Source organism: Cuculus canorus, chromosome 11 (assembly GCF_017976375.1).
Source record: "Cuculus canorus isolate bCucCan1 chromosome 11, bCucCan1.pri, whole genome shotgun sequence".
Taxonomy (NCBI): Eukaryota; Metazoa; Chordata; class Aves; order Cuculiformes; family Cuculidae; genus Cuculus; species Cuculus canorus.
Genome location: NC_071411.1, coordinates 8,553,707 through 8,571,204, shown reverse-complemented (window position 1 = coordinate 8,571,204; position 17,498 = coordinate 8,553,707). Strand labels below are relative to the sequence as shown.

At 44.5% G+C, this 17,498-nt stretch overlaps 1 protein-coding gene across 1 annotated transcript in view; it reads left to right on the top strand.

Moving 5' to 3' along the window:
* The first annotated feature begins 245 nt into the window (after positions 1–245).
* The window catches only part of GRIP2 (glutamate receptor interacting protein 2), a 262,314-nt gene continuing 245,061 nt past the window's right edge, over positions 246–17,498 (top strand). Inside the window, exon 1 of the mRNA XM_054076728.1 lies at positions 246–315. Coding sequence (XP_053932703.1) covers positions 261–315 — 55 coding nt within the window. The 5' untranslated portion in view covers positions 246–260. The remainder of the gene's footprint in view (positions 316–17,498) is intronic.

Below are 17,498 nucleotides of genomic sequence, written 5' to 3'. Positions count from 1 at the left end.
CAGCCCGTGTAATCCCTGCAGACCCCACCAGGGGCAAAGAGAGAAGATGTGGGTGTTCTTCTCCTCGTCCCCCCCCGCACCTGCGCGGCGGGGCGGGCGCGGGGCCGGAGCAGGCGGGGCCGGGAGCGCCGCCGCACGCACCGCCCGGCAATAAAGCGGCGGGGAGCCCGGCACGGCTCGGTTCCGCTCCCGCCGGCCCCCCCGGGCCTCTAGAGCCGTGCCGCTGCCCCGGGGGGCGGCAGCACTGCCCCTGTGCCGCGATGCCGGGCTGGAGGAAGAGCCTCGCCTTGTGCCTGCAGCGGATGCAGGAGGACGGTGAGCGCGGCCGGGGGGAAAGGGTGCTCGGAGCTGCCCTCCGCCTCGCTTTTTCCTTTTCCCTTTTTCTAGGGGTGGTGGCGGCGTTCCCTTGGGATGGGGACGGTCCTCTGCCGGCACGGAGCTCCTGGAATGAAGGGCCTGTGGGGGGGAGATGCTCTTCGCGCCGGTAAACTTTGCTGCGGCATCTGCCCTTCCATCCCCGGGCTTGCTTGGTACCTGCTTTTTGCGCTTTTCCTTGTGCTGGGGGTAAGTCCGAGCGAGAGGTGGCTGCATGGCCCTTTCGGCGTTTTTTGGAGGGGCTTGCAACATCCGAGCTCGAACTTTTTAAAGCTACTGGTGCTGTTGTTTTCAACTGGTAATTCTTCCTAGTGCCTGGCTCCAGCTGGGGGCTATAAAAGGATCGCGAATTGCACAGAGAAGGTGCCTTGGTAATGCGATCCCTATTGTGCCGCTTACTGTTGCTCACAGTCGCTGTGAATTATTTTGTTTACGTGCTCAAGAGTGTGATGTTAAATAAATGCTGGACCTGCGGCTGATAAAAGTTGGGAGAAGACATCCACAAGGTGGCACAGCATGAGGGAGGTTTAAACCTTACATTCTGGCTCCTGCGTTTATAGATGAACGGGAGTGAGAGTGGTGGGGGAAAGTTTATGCCTCAGAAATGAGGTGTAGTTCTTATGTGGTGCTGTAAGATTCGGGTGGAGGAGCTGATCTGGGGTGGGCAGAAGCAAGACGGAATGTGTGTCCTCACACATTAAGCTGCTTTGGTGCAGGTGGTTAACAGCAGGTTTTTCTTTTGCATCCCTTCCCCCAACTGCATCTCTAGGTTATGAGCTGTTAAGTCTCCCTACCAAGCACCTGAAGCAGCACTGTCATATCATTTGGTGTGAGTAATGCAAAACATCAGGGAATTCTCTGGTCCTCCTAGTTAATAAGCACAGAGAGAAATTGTGCTGTTAGATGCCCCGTTAGATGTCTGGACAGACTTGTTAAGCTGCTGAGTCTTTCTGGTGCTGTGTCCTTGCTCCCATTGCTTTGGTAGAATACCTTCTATTTCTGCTGTTTGACCCCTCTGGGACCATAGCTTCTACTCAGATCCCAGCCACCTGAGACAGAGCTATTAAAAATCTTGTCCTGTAGAAGAATGAATCTCCTGTTTGACACACTGAGACTTGTTGGTGTGAATTCAGCCCTATTATGGTGCAGTGCTTTGTAATGCTGCCCTGCTGCAGCTGACAGGGATGCTCTTGCACTGCTGGACCAGGGATGGCATTAGGGGCCTTAAAACATTTGCAGCAGTGAGCTCTTGATGCACAGCTGTCCTGGCTTACTGTGTTTGCCAGGTTACTTTCTCTGTGACTTCATATGCATGTACTGGCTCCTGTCTTTGGTGTCTATATAACACCTTTCTTCCTCATCCCTCCTTCTGACTTCAGTCCCAGCACTGCAGTGAGTCTGACGGGTTTGCATCCCTTCAAGTATGTTGAGTGCTTTCTGTAGTGACTGTTGCATTTATTTACATGGGTGGTCAAAAGTAGTTGGTTTTTTGAAGTTACCATTTAGTTAATCACAGAACGGTTTATCTGGAGGAATAAATCTCGCAGGCTCAAGCTGATGTGCTGTGTAGAGGAGGAGACAGATGCATGCTAAAGGATGTGCTAAGTTTGTAGGAAACTTCTTTCCCCCTTCCCCAAGGCAACCGGTTTGATGTTTGTATTACAGCATGTAACTCTGCAGGGGTAGCAGAGGAGGTATTTGGTAATGTTTTTGTGGTGCTGCAGTGTTAATGGGCATGGTGTGGGCTTTAACTGGATGTTATAGGGAAGGCTTTATGTCATATCACATGTGATGCTGCCAGGAAATCTCTACAGAGTTCAGGTTGGATTTCTGTTTGCAAAACAGCCTCCAACCAGTCAGTGAAGAAGTACTGACATCTGATTTTCCTTATTCAAAACAAGTAATGGCTGCCTTGTTGGCATCTCCATGGGCATGCAGATATAGTAGTTTATTTCAAATATCCAAGCTGGGAGCTTCTCCAGGCATGAATACTCTGGCCCATCAGTGCGCTAGCTTCTTCTGAGGGCTGCAGTACTTGAGGTGCCAAAGGAGATGTCCTGACACTCAGAAGCAACACATTTGTCATTAGAAGAGTGGTGTATTTTGGTTACTGAATATTAATGTGATGAGCATCTCTTGCAATTTGCAGCTATTCAGTGCTAGGCTGGAAGCTTCATTAATCACAATTGGTATTCAAAAGGTCAGTCATGGTAAGTCATATAGGGAAATGCAAGATAGATGTGAACTGTGCTGAAGTATGATTGCTATTTCAAAACACCACCCACAGTTGGTGTTTATGCCTGTTTGCCTTAAAAATGTCTGCCCTTTGGGAGATGGAAGTGACTCCTGACCAGTGTGCAGAAATGCTTCATTCTGTGATGTGTGTTTGTTTCGCACCACAAGAGGGTTGTACATTGGATGTGCTATTCCTTATTGTGCTTCATGCAGGAAAAATAATTTATGTTAATGGCTTGGAAATTCTTGATGGAAAATGTGTTCCCTCCAGCCTGTATTGGTAACAAGCTGTTACTCCCAAGTCAGGGGGTTGATTTGCTTCTCTCTGTGGTAGTGTCGGGTTGTTCTGGACCTGGGAGCAGGGGTTGGAGCATACAGCCAGGCAGTTTTGTCCATAGCTGTGAATACAGAGTTGTGCAAACAGATCTCTTGCTGATTTACCTCCCTGGTAGCGGATCCCCTCTGAGGGCAGTGGAGAGAACTAGATGGCCATGCCAGACCCTTTCCCATCCCGATTTTCTCCCTTGTTCCTCTGTCCTTTATGCAAAGACTGCAGCATTTGAATTGTATCGTTGCTCCTGCCAGGCTTTCTGTAACACAAGAAGCAAAGGCTAATTTTTGCTTTGGGAGCATGAATGTATGTGGGCAGGTGGGAAAGGCTCTGGGGATGTTGGCATATCTGAGTGGATGTGGAAACTGGGTGCTTAGCATGGATGAACTGTATCTGCAGACAGAGCAGTGGAAATGCTTTTATCCTAACTGATGAAAATAAGTGTTATCTAGATGCATACGACTTGTATAACATGGGTCACGGTAGTGGGCAGACACCTTCTGCTAAATCTGAGAACATTTTTGTGCCTCTGTTGGGAAGGAATACAAGTTTCGAGTGTAAATATAGGTTGTTGATACAATTCCCCTTCCTACCCCAAACAATTTTCCTTCAATAAAACTAGAAAATTTGACTCTCACCTTAACATTCCAATATGATGCCTCATTTAAAAATCTCAGCAAACTCCAAACCTTAAAGACTGATGTAATAGGATTATAAAATGTGAGGAGAGTTACCCACCTCTTGCATGAACCATGGGGCAGCTGGAAAGGAGGGGGAAAGGGGCGCCTTAGACCTGCTCCCCAAAGTGACGATATTGCAGGATTGCGTTGCTGCTGTTTGCTTCCTTCCTTGTATATGGCTCCATGCTGGTTACCTTGGAAACAGCTGTAAGAGCATATAGGGGCATTTTGCTGCGGTGCAGCCATGGGCAGAGGTGTCCCATGGTGCGTGGGGAAAGGGAAATCCTTTGTGGTGCAGGTTGATTTGTCAGGTGAGGGCAACAAAGTGAAGCCCCTTTGCAATATCTCCCTTTCTCTCCTGCCTTATCTTGCTGCAGATGCAATTTGGTAGGAGTTGGACCCTGGGGAAAATTTAGTGGGGGGTGGGGGTGTGTTTTTTCCTGGTTTTGGCCGAGCTTTTTAAATTTTTATAAAGGAGAAGGTAAAAATATCACAGCAGTCTCTCTTGAGGGGGGTTTATAACAGCTGGGCTATAAACATCAGCTTTTTATTCTGTCCTCGGAACAGTGCATGGGGATATTTTGTTCCATAGGTGTGAAACTATGATTATGACTAGAAGTGGGATTCTTCTTGATTTAATCATGCGCATGAAGAAGAAACATCCCAATAAGATGAAAGTTTGCTGGTTTTGCTTGATTAGCAGAAAATTAGAAGATCTTTCATTGAGTTCCATGTTGTTTGTCTTAATGCATGTGATGTGTAGAAAAACTAAAATGGAGTAACTGCAAAAACCCAAAAAATCAAATTATTTTTTGTTCACTTACCCATAAACATTCTGATTTTCCAAACTGTGTGGTGTGCATGACTTGAAATCAGTTAAACTATTCTGCTGCTTAAAATTGTTTGCTCCTGAAATAATCAGTTTTAGTATGTTACTTTACAGCGTCTTTTTGTCCAGACCTACAACAACATGATCTATTGTACTGGCACTTATTTTCAGTAAAGAAATTCAACTGGATAGCTGTCACTTAAATAGTGTGCAGTTGAACTGCTCTGTGGTTGAAGGACTGTAATGTCTGTCTGCTGAATGCAGCATATTAATATATTCCTGCATGTGATGCTTTTACTTTATGGTGCATCCAGGCTTTGTTGGAGGTGAGGACTTGCACACGAGTGCTCAGGAATTTATGGGCTGCTCTCTGGTAATACTCGGCCCACTGGTTTTAAACAAAATGAAAAAATAGAGGTTCTGACCCTCCAGTGAATTGTGGTGGGGAATTAGGGTTGCTTGAAGGCTGTGGTGGTAATGCAGAAGGGATAATGTTAATTCATCAAAATGATGGGACAGCCAGAGCAAATCCTTCTAGACTTTGATGGGGTCTTTTTTGTTCATTAATATGTTGATGTGGATTTGGCAGCCATCAAGTGAGGAGTAATAGCTGCACCCAGGCGCTGTGCTTGCCGGCTCCCCTCCTCGCTGGCTGTCACACAGTCACGCTGCGCTGAGTTTGGGCTGCTGCTTTTGATCCTGTACTTCAGCAATCGTAAAATTTAGCTCTGATTGAGAAGCCCCACGCAACATAGGGATAAAGCCAGAAGGGTTTTACAGAATGACTCCAAAGCCTTGTTGGAATATGATTAAAGACAGAGATGGATCATTCACAGAATTTGGCTGTATAAACCATTTGGATATCATGCAGTTCTGCTCTCTGTCACTTAAGCTGTTGCACTCTGTAGGGCTTCTTGCAAAGGAGTTTTTATCAGCAGTTTTGAGTGATGATGCTCAGTGCTGAACAAATGCATCAGCTGCAGTGGTTTGGCACACTCTTCCTCTAGAGATGCCAAGGCTGGAAAGTCTGTGGGGACCCTTTCAGGAAGCTGAAGACCTTGATGGAAACTGTGAATTGTTGGAGCCAGCCGAATTTCAGACTGAGAAGACTTACCCGATCTGTCTGGTTTCAGGCCATGCTTATCGTTCTCCAGACCTGTTGGTGTTGCTGTGGGCTCATGCTAAGTGTAGTGGAAAAGCATGTGGGCAATTCCCAGGAAGCAGACGTGATAGTTGAGACTGCTCCAGTCTTGAGGTGTGATTGCAGCTGCTGACCTAGAGGTCCTCTGATGCTCTGCGTTGTACTGAGATGAAGATTGCTCAGGTTAAACTGAGGCGTATGGTGAGACTGAGGTGGATGATTTGCTCTGCTTCTCTTATTTGCTGTTAGGATTGTCTAAGTAAACAGAAGTACAGGGGAGCTGCTTATCTATACCCATGTCCAGACCCTTGCTGGGTGGATAGCCAAAGGAGGACTCTCCACCAGGGTATGTGCTCTATGCCAGGTCATCTTTCTGCAGTTAAAACTGTGTAGACATTCCTATGGGTGTTCAGTTTTAGAATAAAAATTACCATTTTGCCTAATTACTTGAATTTGTTATAGTAGAATAAAATAACTCACTTTTAAACAGAAGTGAATTTACAGAGGTGCAACTATAGTAGGATAATTATGAGCGTGTAGCTCTGTTTAAGTTATCCCCTTGTGCATGAGCCCTAAGACAGTGAATTGGGCATTTTTGGAGCTCTGAGTGATGTAAGTGGAGCAATCTTTTAAAAGCCAGGCCTAGCCCTTGGAGCTCAGAGTGATGACCTATGCCTGAAAGGCTTGTGTAATGTCTAGAACAAGTTGAAAATTTGTGTTTCTTTTCCCAGAGGAGCCGTATGTTTTCTGCTCCAGCAAATGCTGGTAATGACCCGGTGTGTATGGGCACTGCTCTTGCATGTGTGTCTTAGCCCAAATGCAGCTATGCTGTGTAAATGTCTGTGTTCCTGAAACCAGTGGGTTGACACTGGTGGAATTCGGATTGGAGCATGGACAGCGTTTGATCTGGAAAGCAGATCCCATGCTGACTGCCTCTGTCGGAAATAGTAGATTCTCTTCTGCAGTGCTTGGCCTGGATGAATCGTGCACTGGGAGAAAACATCTTCCATTGAGAGAGAAAGTAGTGAAGCTTTCCATTGAAAATTCAAGTAGGATTGTTTCTTTCAGCCCTCTTGTTTTGTCAGGAGAGTGAATTGCCTTTTTTTTTTTTCCCCCCTCCCATTTTTCCCTCCTCTCTTTGTCTTTGGAAGATGAAGCAATTCAAATAAGATAATAAAACCAAATAAGTTCTGCAGTTATGGTGATTTCCCTGTTACTGACTTCCCCCTCATAAATGTTAGATGAACTTGGCATCTAGTAATTACTGGCTTTTGTTTTTGAGCCAGAACTGTTTTCTGGCCCTGGCAAAACTTGCTGATTCCACTGATAGCATTAGGAGAGCTGCTTTCCACTGGGAAATTAGCTCAATAGAACATATTTTCCTCTGACAGCTTCAGGTATTTTGCATCAAGATGATTCTGCGTATGACAAGAAGGTGGCTACCATGTGCTGCTTGAGATCAAGGAAATGCTGTGCATTAAGATGTGGTTAGATCCATGTGTTTATCTATGTATCTAAGTAGAGGTGTCAGTGACCCTGCCAGCTAAACTGCTGCATCTTGATGAGGAGAAACCTCTTGCTGAGGCTGCAAAATAAATTCAATTCTATGCTCTTCAAGTTGCTTCAAGTAACACGCTTTTTTGCTTAACAACTTTATTTACACTGTGAACAAGGCATTGCAGAGCTTTTGTTATAGCGGATCTATTAACTTTGGCTGCTTTCTTGCCTGAATTAGGGGATGTTCCAAGTATTTATTTGGGCTACAGGTATTGTCACCGTCCTTGTATGTGTAATGTTGTTAGTCATCTTGGTGACGCTTTATTCATCTTTTTTGAGAAATAGAAGTTGTGGGTTGCATTTAAGTATTGCCTCATACAAGCCAAGAGGGGAGCTGCTACTAGAGGCAAGGATTACGTCAAGCTTGCAAGATCTCACTTGAGTCCTATGGGATGGAGTTCAGATTGGCCTCTGGATTTCTTTTCTGTCTTCCATTTGAAAAAAAAAAAAAAGCCAAAAAAACTCTTCTCTCTTCTGAGGGCAAAGTTTAGGTGATGTTACAGTGCTTGGGCACAGAGGGACCCTCTCTTAGCCTTGGTTCCAGTTTGACAAAAGCAGGCACCACAGAAGCAGTGTGTAGACTGGTGGAGGGGGTGGGAAGGCTTGTCTTCATTTGCATCCCCTTGCAGCAGAAGCCTTGAAGCTTTAGCAACGAATGAGATGCAAAGAAACAAGGAGAAAAATAAGAGAAAAAGGCAAACTGTCAGGCAGTGTGACAGTTTTAAAGAAATTGGCGATGCTAAGTTGCTTCTTTTTTTTCACTTCGCGATTTCCTGATGCAGATCTGATCCTTTCCATGTGTTTTCCAGAAGATGATTATATTTCCACGAATGAGGCCTCCCCTGTTAAAAACGACTTGCCCAGATTCTTTGCTTTTGGCTACTGGGAATCGGAGGAAACTCCCTGGGGCTGTCATGATGGGACAAATTTAGCAAAGCGCCGAGAAGGGTGCATTAGAAAATACTTGTAGCAGCTTGTCTCAGAGCCATGTGTTAATTTTGAACAAAGGGCACTATTGGGAATGAATATTTTGTTTCTAAATTAAATGTTCTTTTGCTTACTTTTATCTCGGAATAGGAGGCAGTCACTCTCCATAATGTATAAGCAGTCATGTCCATACCTCATAAACATCCTTTTTGTGGTGGGAGGGCGAGTAGATCGGTGAGTGGCAGGGAGCGGTGCTCCAGTGCTTCATCCTCCTTGGGAGCATCGTCACAGAATCACCAGGTTGGAAAGGACCCACTGGATCATCGAGTCCACAACCATTCCTAACACTCCCTAAACCATCTTTTCTACTTCAAGCTGGGGATATATGCGGTCTCTTTGGCTGTGAGTCTTCAGTGACAGTAAAAGCCTCCTGTGGGCAGGATGCTGTGGGGTCTTGTTCCTGCAGGGTGGATGCCGTAGGGTCCCAGAAAAGCAACTCTCATGTCTGTGCTTGGTGAAGGACTCTGGTCCTCAGCACTGGTATGCGGTTGACCTGCCCACCTTATATGTGGGATTTGAAAATAATCAACAGCTCCTTTGCCTTTTCTGTACCTCAGTATCCAGAGATGATGTGGCCTTGTGGATACTGTTAATGCTGTCATCTGCATACTTGTTCCTGTTGATGGCTGAGGTCCTTTAAACTGCATAAATATTTTTTTCCCTGTTAAATAAGGAAGTCTTTGTAGGGGAGGAATTTGGAGGACATAGATTTCCCCCCACTCAGTAAGAGGAAAATTAAAAAAAAAAAAAGTCTTAAGGCTAATGCTCAGTCCCTGGAAAAGTGAGCCAATGACCAGTGGCAGAGCTGTTAGCAGCTCTGGAGGAGAGGAAAGATTAATTGCTTTAACCGGAGAGTGAATGAGGATGAAAAATCACTTTAACATGTTTGGGCTTTGTCCCTTGTGGGCTGGAGGCTGGTGTACTGCCTCTAGATTGTTCTAAATGAAAGTAAAGTTCAGGCATGCTGCAGATCTCATGGCGTGTGTTTAGATGAGAAGCTGATGCTGTGAGCATGCTCCAACTTACTGGTATTTTGCTACTCTACCATGTTTCATGGGCTTTGTGTCCTACTTTCCATCTCATCCAAACACCTCATGCCATAGCGCCTGGTTGCATTAAATAGCTGTTGTGTTCCCCAACAGATGAGGTTGTTGTCTGGTGGTAACTACAGCAATTCCAGTGTATCTGGCACTTACTAATTAGTTGGTTAGTATTGAGAACTGAGCCACAGGCCTTTTGGTTGGGTGCATAGCTTTGCTTCTGACTGAGTGTAAGGCTTTGAACAAAAAAATTATAAATTAGATTCTCAGGGTGTTGGGGAAATTTTCTGACAGTTGAAATTAATGGACTGAAGAATTCTGTGCCACATGGTAAACTGGTCTGCAAACCTTTGTATGCCTCAATCTTCATATTTGCAGAATATAAGTATCAACTACACTTTAAAATGTTTTGGTACTCGGATCAAGACAGATATAAAACTGCAGTTACCCTCAGTAACTTCATGGCTGTCTCTCTCTATTTAACATCTTATACCCAGCATTATGTCAACTGGGCCAAATATTTTAGAAAAAACCAAAATGTGGTAGAAAGTGTCTGGCACAGAATTGTGAATCTATTGCAGCACACACAACTGATCAGAACAAAAAGATCTGTTGAAGTGGGTGAAAATATCTCTCTACAGTAATGATCTGTGTTGTGAGTTACCGGCCATCTAATCTAGTTTCCATCCCTTACATCAAGTGATAATCCTCTAGCAAATTAGGCGCTGTTAGCAGCGTTTCTGTCAGTTTGGGTCTGGCTGAACATGTAGGCAACCTGCCTTTGAGGAATTTCAAAATTCACCCCAGTCAGTTGTGCTGCTTCCTCAGCCTCTGGAGACTGCATTTCAAATGCAACACAAAGCTGAGCTGTCTGTCTTGCTTTTTTAATTGTATTTATTCTGCTTTTCCTCCCTCACCACCTGCCAAGGGTGTTTGGCCATGTATAGATATGGCTCCTGGGTTGTTTTTTTGGGATAGCCATTGTAATTGGCTCTTTAGAATATCCTGTCCTACTTTAATGTAGTTCCTTCACTGTCACTGTGCATACACAGCGGCTTGTTAGCAAGTGGGCTGGGAATCAGAAAGCAAAGAATTTTCAGAGCAGGCTGTGGTGCTTGGTTTCTCTAGGGCTTGCTGTAGGGTGAGGTTTGCTGGCTGTAACGTATCCTTGCCTGGAGATGGGCTGTGCAGCAGCCGTGTGCCTCCGGCTCGCAGAGCCAGGCTCGCTCTGGGATGAGCCCCATGCTGCTCTGGCGGCTGGCACTACCCCTGCCCTTTGGGGCTGCCCTCTTGCCAAGGGTCACATAGTGCCCGGGAGTAATTCAGTGACAGGCAAAGCTACAATGAATGTCATCCAGTTTCTGCCTTTGAATAATTAAGAGGGAGCCTGGATTTTTGCCAGGGAGTTGCCATCTTCTGCCACCCATCTGCTTCCCTGACTGTTGCTCGAAGCAGCTGCTCCTCTCTGGGGGCTTCTTGCAGCGCAAGAGGATGCTGATTCCTGACCACCCTTCATTGCCTTGCCACTGCCTTATCTAATGAGCTTGAAGTCCTCCGGCTGCCATTTTTATGTGCATCTCTTCTCTCCTGCAAAATCATGCCGTGATGTTTAATCGCAAGCTGCAGCGCTGGTGCTTGGTTTCTTTGCAGTGGTGAAGAGTGTGGAGATGGGAGTGTGGAGATGGTAGTGAGGGATGGGAACTGGTGGAGCGTGGAGGAAGGGGTCTGGTTTCACAGTTACCTCCATCTCCAGCTGTGAGTTTCATGGAAACAACTCTTAGGCAGCCAGCTATAGGCTGGAGGTGCCGCTCAGCGTTGTTTGGGGAGAGCAGTGTGGAATTATACTGCAGGGAGATCCTCTGTGCTCTTGGCATGATGGGCATGCTGTTAAAGCCCATCATGTGGTGGAAGTGGGGAATCTTTTCAGTAGGATGTAAGGGAAAATCCCTGATAAAGCAGCCCTTGCATTGTAGGGGCAGGTGGTGATGGTCAGTCTTTTAAAACAGTTGAGGAATTTCTTCTGTATATGAACACGTGCAGGGGTTTCCTTTAGAGTGAAGTGGCTCTACAGGCTTTTCATATCCCCTAAGTAGGTGCAATAACATTATTAGCTGTGCCTGTGCACACTGGGGTAGTCCAGCGTTTGACCTGTTGAACCTCAACACCAAGCAAGTGAAAGACAGGAAATCACCCACAAGCTGTGATAGCCCCTAGCTTTGCAAACTTGTCTCTGGACACTGTGCCCCAGTGCAAACCCTACTTCTTTCCCCACCCACAGTTTTCCTCTTTGTTTTCTGCTGAAGCCTAGCACATTTCCTGTGATGAACCACTGCTCTTAGCTGATGTGTGTCCTGTTTCCCATCTACCTGTCACCTCAGCCTGCTGCTACCCAGCCAGGCTGGTGGGCCACTAGCAAGCTCTTAAACCCTTAAATGGTTTTAATGCACTAAGCTAGTCGGGCTTATGGTTTGGAGTTGAAATAGTATCTATCATAAAATACAAATACTTTGTGCTGTGAGAAGAGAGTTGCTGATGGCCTTTTGGAGAACCTTATTTGAATAAATGAGCATAACTTTGAAGAGTATTCTTTTTTTGAGATATTTAGCTCTACTTTTCATGTGTAGAAACTTGAAGTAGAGTGGAGGATAACAATTTGTGTGTGGGTAGGGATAGTAGGAAAACCCATTTATGCAGCCAAGTAGGCAAGAGAATGGAGGTCACTTGCTGGACTATCATGGCTGGATGAGTTTATTACACAGCGCTTTGATCTTCTAGTGAATGGTACTCCCATTCCAGTGTGAAAAGACAGGTGCAGATCTGCCCAACAGCCACTAAAATGTCTTTGTGGAAAGGTGTCCTCTTCCCAGGAAGTGGCTGCTTCCAACCAAGAGAGCAGGTCCATCTTCATGGCTGACTGGTGACCCACCATTGGAAAGGACCTCTGGGGTCTATTTTCCCTGTAAATAAGATGTTAAAATACCAATCATCCAGGATAATGCTGTTTCAGGAGCTCATTGATTTTTAGTGGAGGGAAGTGAGTTAAAATGATGAGTCGCTGACCTATTCGAAAATGAACAACCTCCTCAGTGTTATTAGGAGCTGGTAATAGATCATCCTGGACAATAGCTGGTAAAAAGGGATTAAAGGGTCCCCTTGTGCCTGCTGTTGTTCTAGATTGTATGTGACTGCTGCTGAACTCACGACCTTTTTTATGGGTGAGGAAGCAGCACACCTTATAAAAAGCCAACAATTTCTTTTGAGTGTAATTGAAATTGCAAGAGTCTAATCCTTAGTCCAGCTACCACTTTTACAGAAAAAGAAAGCATAATAATGCTGTTAAAATTGTTATTAATGCATGTTACTCACCACAGGGCATATGATGTTCATATTGATGTCTTTCTTCCCTGGTTAGGATCTGCTTGGGGTAATTTTTGTTTGCAAAGAGACTTTCACACCTTTCCTCATCAGTCTGCAGCTCCAGGTTATGTTGCAGCTTGTGTACGCTGGATGCTGTTTGTTCTCTCTATCCCTCCAAGCAGTTCAGTCTGGCTCTGGGTGTGTATTTCTCTAACTAATCATGGGAAAATTGTGGGTTCTCCAGTGTGGAGTCTCTCTGTCACTTGCCATCCTGTGCTGGTGTTGCCCTCTGCCACGTCCTGTGTAACTGCTTCTGCTGTAACGATTCTTGTAACGTAGATTAACATTAACCCCGTCCTTATTTGATCTCTTGCTTTTAAAATTTCAGTCCCTGCTTCTTGATTGCTTCTGTATCTGGTACCTGCATGGGGCTTAGGGAAAATAAAGCGAGTGTCTGATACTGAAGTATCTTCTGTGGGTTTTATGTCAAGCCTTGACTTCGGGAGTTCAGTTAGTGTTGTGTGCAGATATGATCAATAAAGTTTCTAGTTATGCACTTTGCTGTTAAGACTTAGCTCATTGATTTTTAGGAGTTACCAGGAACTAGGGAAATAACATGGTTAATTAAGTTAATTGGATTGTAAGGTCTAGAGGGATTGTGCCTTTCTTTCTGCTCTCTGAAGCACCTCAGACACCTCTGATCACTATAAAATAATGACTTTTTCTTCCCCTACACTGGTACTTTAAACTACTTAGTTGCTTTAAAACTGTTTGCATTTCAAGGCAACTAATTTCCATGTGAACTGTGGAGTTACAGCTTTGTAGCCTTTGGCTCTAGAGGTCCAAGTGGAGATGTAGAGGGGAGTTCTTCATGGGACTTGGCTAAATGATCCCAAGAAATCTGGACCCTTGTATTTGGCAAGACTTCCTGCTAAGTGGTTACCTGTGCTCTTAGGAAAAAAGCCTGTAGAGCAAGTTCTAGTGTATGGGTGTCTTATATTTTGGCCTTGGGTTTAATTTTAATTACACTTCTCTTGCCATCCAGCAAGGCACATGAAGAAGAAATACATCAAGCTCTAGATAGATCTATTCTGTGACATCTGTTTTTCAGGGAAATAAGTAAACATATCTCCCCCTGTCTAAAATGGAAATTTATTCTGGCCATATAAAGTGAAATCCAGCACAGAGCTATTCTTCTGGAGCTTGTATTTCTTATAATTTATAGCTCCTCTTCTTTTCCAAGTGAATTGGAGACCTAAACCTCCTGTTATGGGTCTGTAATTTATGTTTTCAAAATTTTACCATCGTTATCTTTCAGTGTTTTTATGAAGCTCTGCTGTGGAGGTGCTCAGATAATGTTATATATTAAGTATTGGCCAATTCGCTAGCAGCAAAACTGGAATTATAAATAACAAGAAACATTCTTCTTCAGTGTGAGTTCATTCTCATGTTAATTTCTTTAACATGTTTTGAAGAATTAGGGAGGATGAGCTATGGCAAGAGGGACTGGATGAAGCTGTTATGCAACAGCTGGAAAATGCTACTTGGGCTTACCCATGTAGCGATCTGTGGTTGCTGTGGACAAACAGATTGAGGGTGATGCTCCTGGCATCTGCTGAGGGTCTGGTAAAAGACAGCCTTTCTATTAATGACCTATTGAAAGAAAAGAACATGCTCCTTGCACTCTGCCCAGGGAGGTCGTCGAGTCACCTTCCCTGGAAGTGTTCAAGGAACGGGTTGATGAAGTGCTTAGGGACATAGTTTAAGGGAGTAATAGGAACAGTTGGACTCGATGATCCAATGGGTCCTTTCCAACCTGGTGATTCTATGATTCTATGATTTTTAAGGTGGCACCAAATTGTTACAAAAGTATTGGTGAAGAAAGCATGGACTTGGTGATCTCTTAAGACACCTTTGGGAGTATTTGATTCCTGTGACGTTATGGGCAAAGCAAGGACTGAATTATACTGAGGGTACTCAAGGACTGCATTGGGTTCTTGTATGAATTGATGCTTCTTCTTTAATCCCTAGTATTCACTTAGAAAAAAAGGTGGTGAATGGAGAAAGTGCTTCTGGGCTGCTTGGCAATGCACTAATCAAGTGAAGGAAGGTATTGAAACTGCATTTGTCTAGTAATTAATCTTGAAATGATTCTTTAAAGTTAGACCTGAGCTATCTGTGCCCCCTGTATCACCCTTTCTGGGTGTCTTGTTTCCAGTCCTGCAGGAACCAAGGAGACATCCAAATCTGGAAGTCAAACAGGTTGGGTTTTGTTTTTTTTTTTTTAGCCAAACACTCAACACATTTCACATTTTAATTTAGGAACATTGCTCCCCTAAATCCAGATGTGACAACAACTTGGCGTTTTTCTTTTTGGCTTGACTGTTGTTTCTCCTACTGCTGTTTTTCTAAGTGAAATAGATTGTCATAGAAAGCTTCGCTATTTCCATGGTGATAACTGGGATGGTATAAATGACCCATCAGCCTTCTTGCTGTACCATTGTCTTGTCGGGAAAACATGTAATCCTAAATCTTGGTAGCCAGACTTATGTGTACTACTCCACTGCATCTTGATATGAAGTGGTCTTTTAACATTAATCTCTATGAGGAGAGCTTGATTTTCTGTATTTTTTGAAGTAATCATATAGAAAGCAAAGATTTGCATGTAATGTGTTGGTTTTTTTTTTTTGTAGGACAGGAAACATTTATTTACAAAAATGCCTTCCTGGGGAAAAAAAGGCAGCTCGTTTCTTCCCAGGAGGATGCAGTAACTGCTGCATGTGGTTGGTACAAAATCAGAGGCATTGAAGATATGCCTACCCCAGCAGTAACTGAGCTCCATGAGGATAGGTTTTCTCAAGCATTTAAGTATTGCATGACTGGAAGTAGGATTTAGTGTAACGTGATTGTGTGGGTTTTCTTTTTTCCCCCTATATGTAGATGTGTGTTTTAATCTTGCCAGCAGACACCTGCATTTGCAGAAGCTGGCTGTCACTTGAATGACAGACTGTCTCCTTGCCTGCTGTGTCTGATGTATGGGTAACTGTACTGTCACTGGTGGCAAATGCATTGGCTGTGCTTTGTTTAGATGAAGTTGTGTAAGCAGTGTGGTGTACCCTGCTCTTTGTTGCATTGGGCTTCCTGTGGACAGGAGGAGCTGCAGAGGTTGCTGGGGTGGTCTTCCATCAGTTCATCGTGGTTTTTGGCTGGCTGTCTATTACTCTGAAGTCCTGTTATGCAGGATGTTCCAGCTGCTGCAAGAAACTCCTCTAACTAGCTAGGACAGTGTCTGCTTCATCAGCTCTTCCTAATGTTAGCAAACCCCTCTTTCTCTCTTAATTTCCACTGCTTGAATGGTACAGGCTATCAAATTAGTTTTGAGAGCTTGTGGTTATGTGTGGAGCTGAAGCAGGGCAGGAAAAGTGATGTTCCTGAAGGGCAGAGTGAGGGCTTGCCTAGGGCTACTCTGTTTTGTCTTCTCTAGAGAAACATGGACATGTGAACCTTTCACTTCTGGAAACGCAGTGGAATACAAATCTCTCTGTAATGAAACGAGGAGCTTTTGGCCTGGTCTTCTGGCATAAGTACTGAGTGCTCTTGCTAGTGCATTACCCTTGAACAAAGGGGCACAGAAGCTGACCCTGGTGAAGGGGATGCAGGGTCGGGTAGGCACATTAATTCTGTGAGCCCTCAACTCCTCTGACCTCCATTCTGAACATCTGCGTCAGGGAGCCTTTAGAAGTAGTCAATTTAATTTATTTATAGGCGTAAACTATCTCAGCCAAAACACCAGAAATCCCTTAAAGAAACAAGAAGAAAGAGAGAATACTAAAGCACCTCTGACTACTCTCAGGTGCTGCTTATGCAGTGCATACAGCTTCCAGCAGCACAAATCACTGCATGGCAAACAAGCAAAACGGAGGAGCTTGCACCTGAGTACAGAAATAATCTGCGAAACTCAATAAATTCTTGCAAGCAGCTCAGCAACCACTTGTTTAGTTCTCACAATTGTAGGGTTTTTTTGGGTGGGGAAAGGAAACAAGATTTAAACACCAAAAAACCTGAAGTAGTCTTTCTGCACTGGGAGTTAAGTTTGCTGCAAACTGCTTATGTCTAATAGTGATGTTTGGACATGGAGAGGGAATAAGTGTGAGTCTATTTTGATTTGGTCTGGGAAGTCGAGCAGTGCAATGTCTCTTTTTACGTTGAACTTCAAGTAGATCTTGATGTTTGTCCCTTTTGTGCCCTGGCACCCCCCCTTAGCCTTCCAGTGGGTGTTTCAGTCTTCTGTGTCCAAAAAGTCTCCTTATCTAGGCCACTGCAGTAGCTTTTGTTATCTCCCAAGTGTGTACTGGGGTGCCATTGCTGCACAGCTGCTCCCACCACATGGATGAAGTCTTTGCCTGTCCAGGGTCACTGTGATTTGAGCGATTTGTCAGCCAGATGGTTTCCCTGCTCTGCTAGGGTACCTGGCAATCCACAATGAACTTAAAAGCTTACCTGTCCTCTGCTTTTGACACCTGTAATACTGAAGTGTCTATTGTGAGTCAGTCCACGTCGTTCTTAAGTTGGCTATGGACCTGTTCTGGGGAGATTTCTCATTTTTATGGCTTCTTGTCTGCTAAAACCTTATGTCATTTTTATCAGTGTCCCAAGCCCCTGCAGGACATTGACCAGAAAGAAGAGGCTACCTGGCTTTGTCCAGAGCTTTAAGGCTTGGAGGAATGAGGCAATAGAAGACACAAAGGCTGAGAGGAACATAAGAAGGTACACGAGAGTTTAAATACGAGCTGCTGGCTTTATCTCTTTATAGAAAGATGGTGGGGTACTTTTTAGAAGTCTTTGTTACAGCTTGTTAAAGTTTAACTTTGTAAGAGTGATGATTTAGTTACTCTGTCCTCTAAAACGGACTGCTCTTTCCTGCCTCCTTGCCCAAAAAAGAGTTGTAAAATTCTTAAGCCAACGT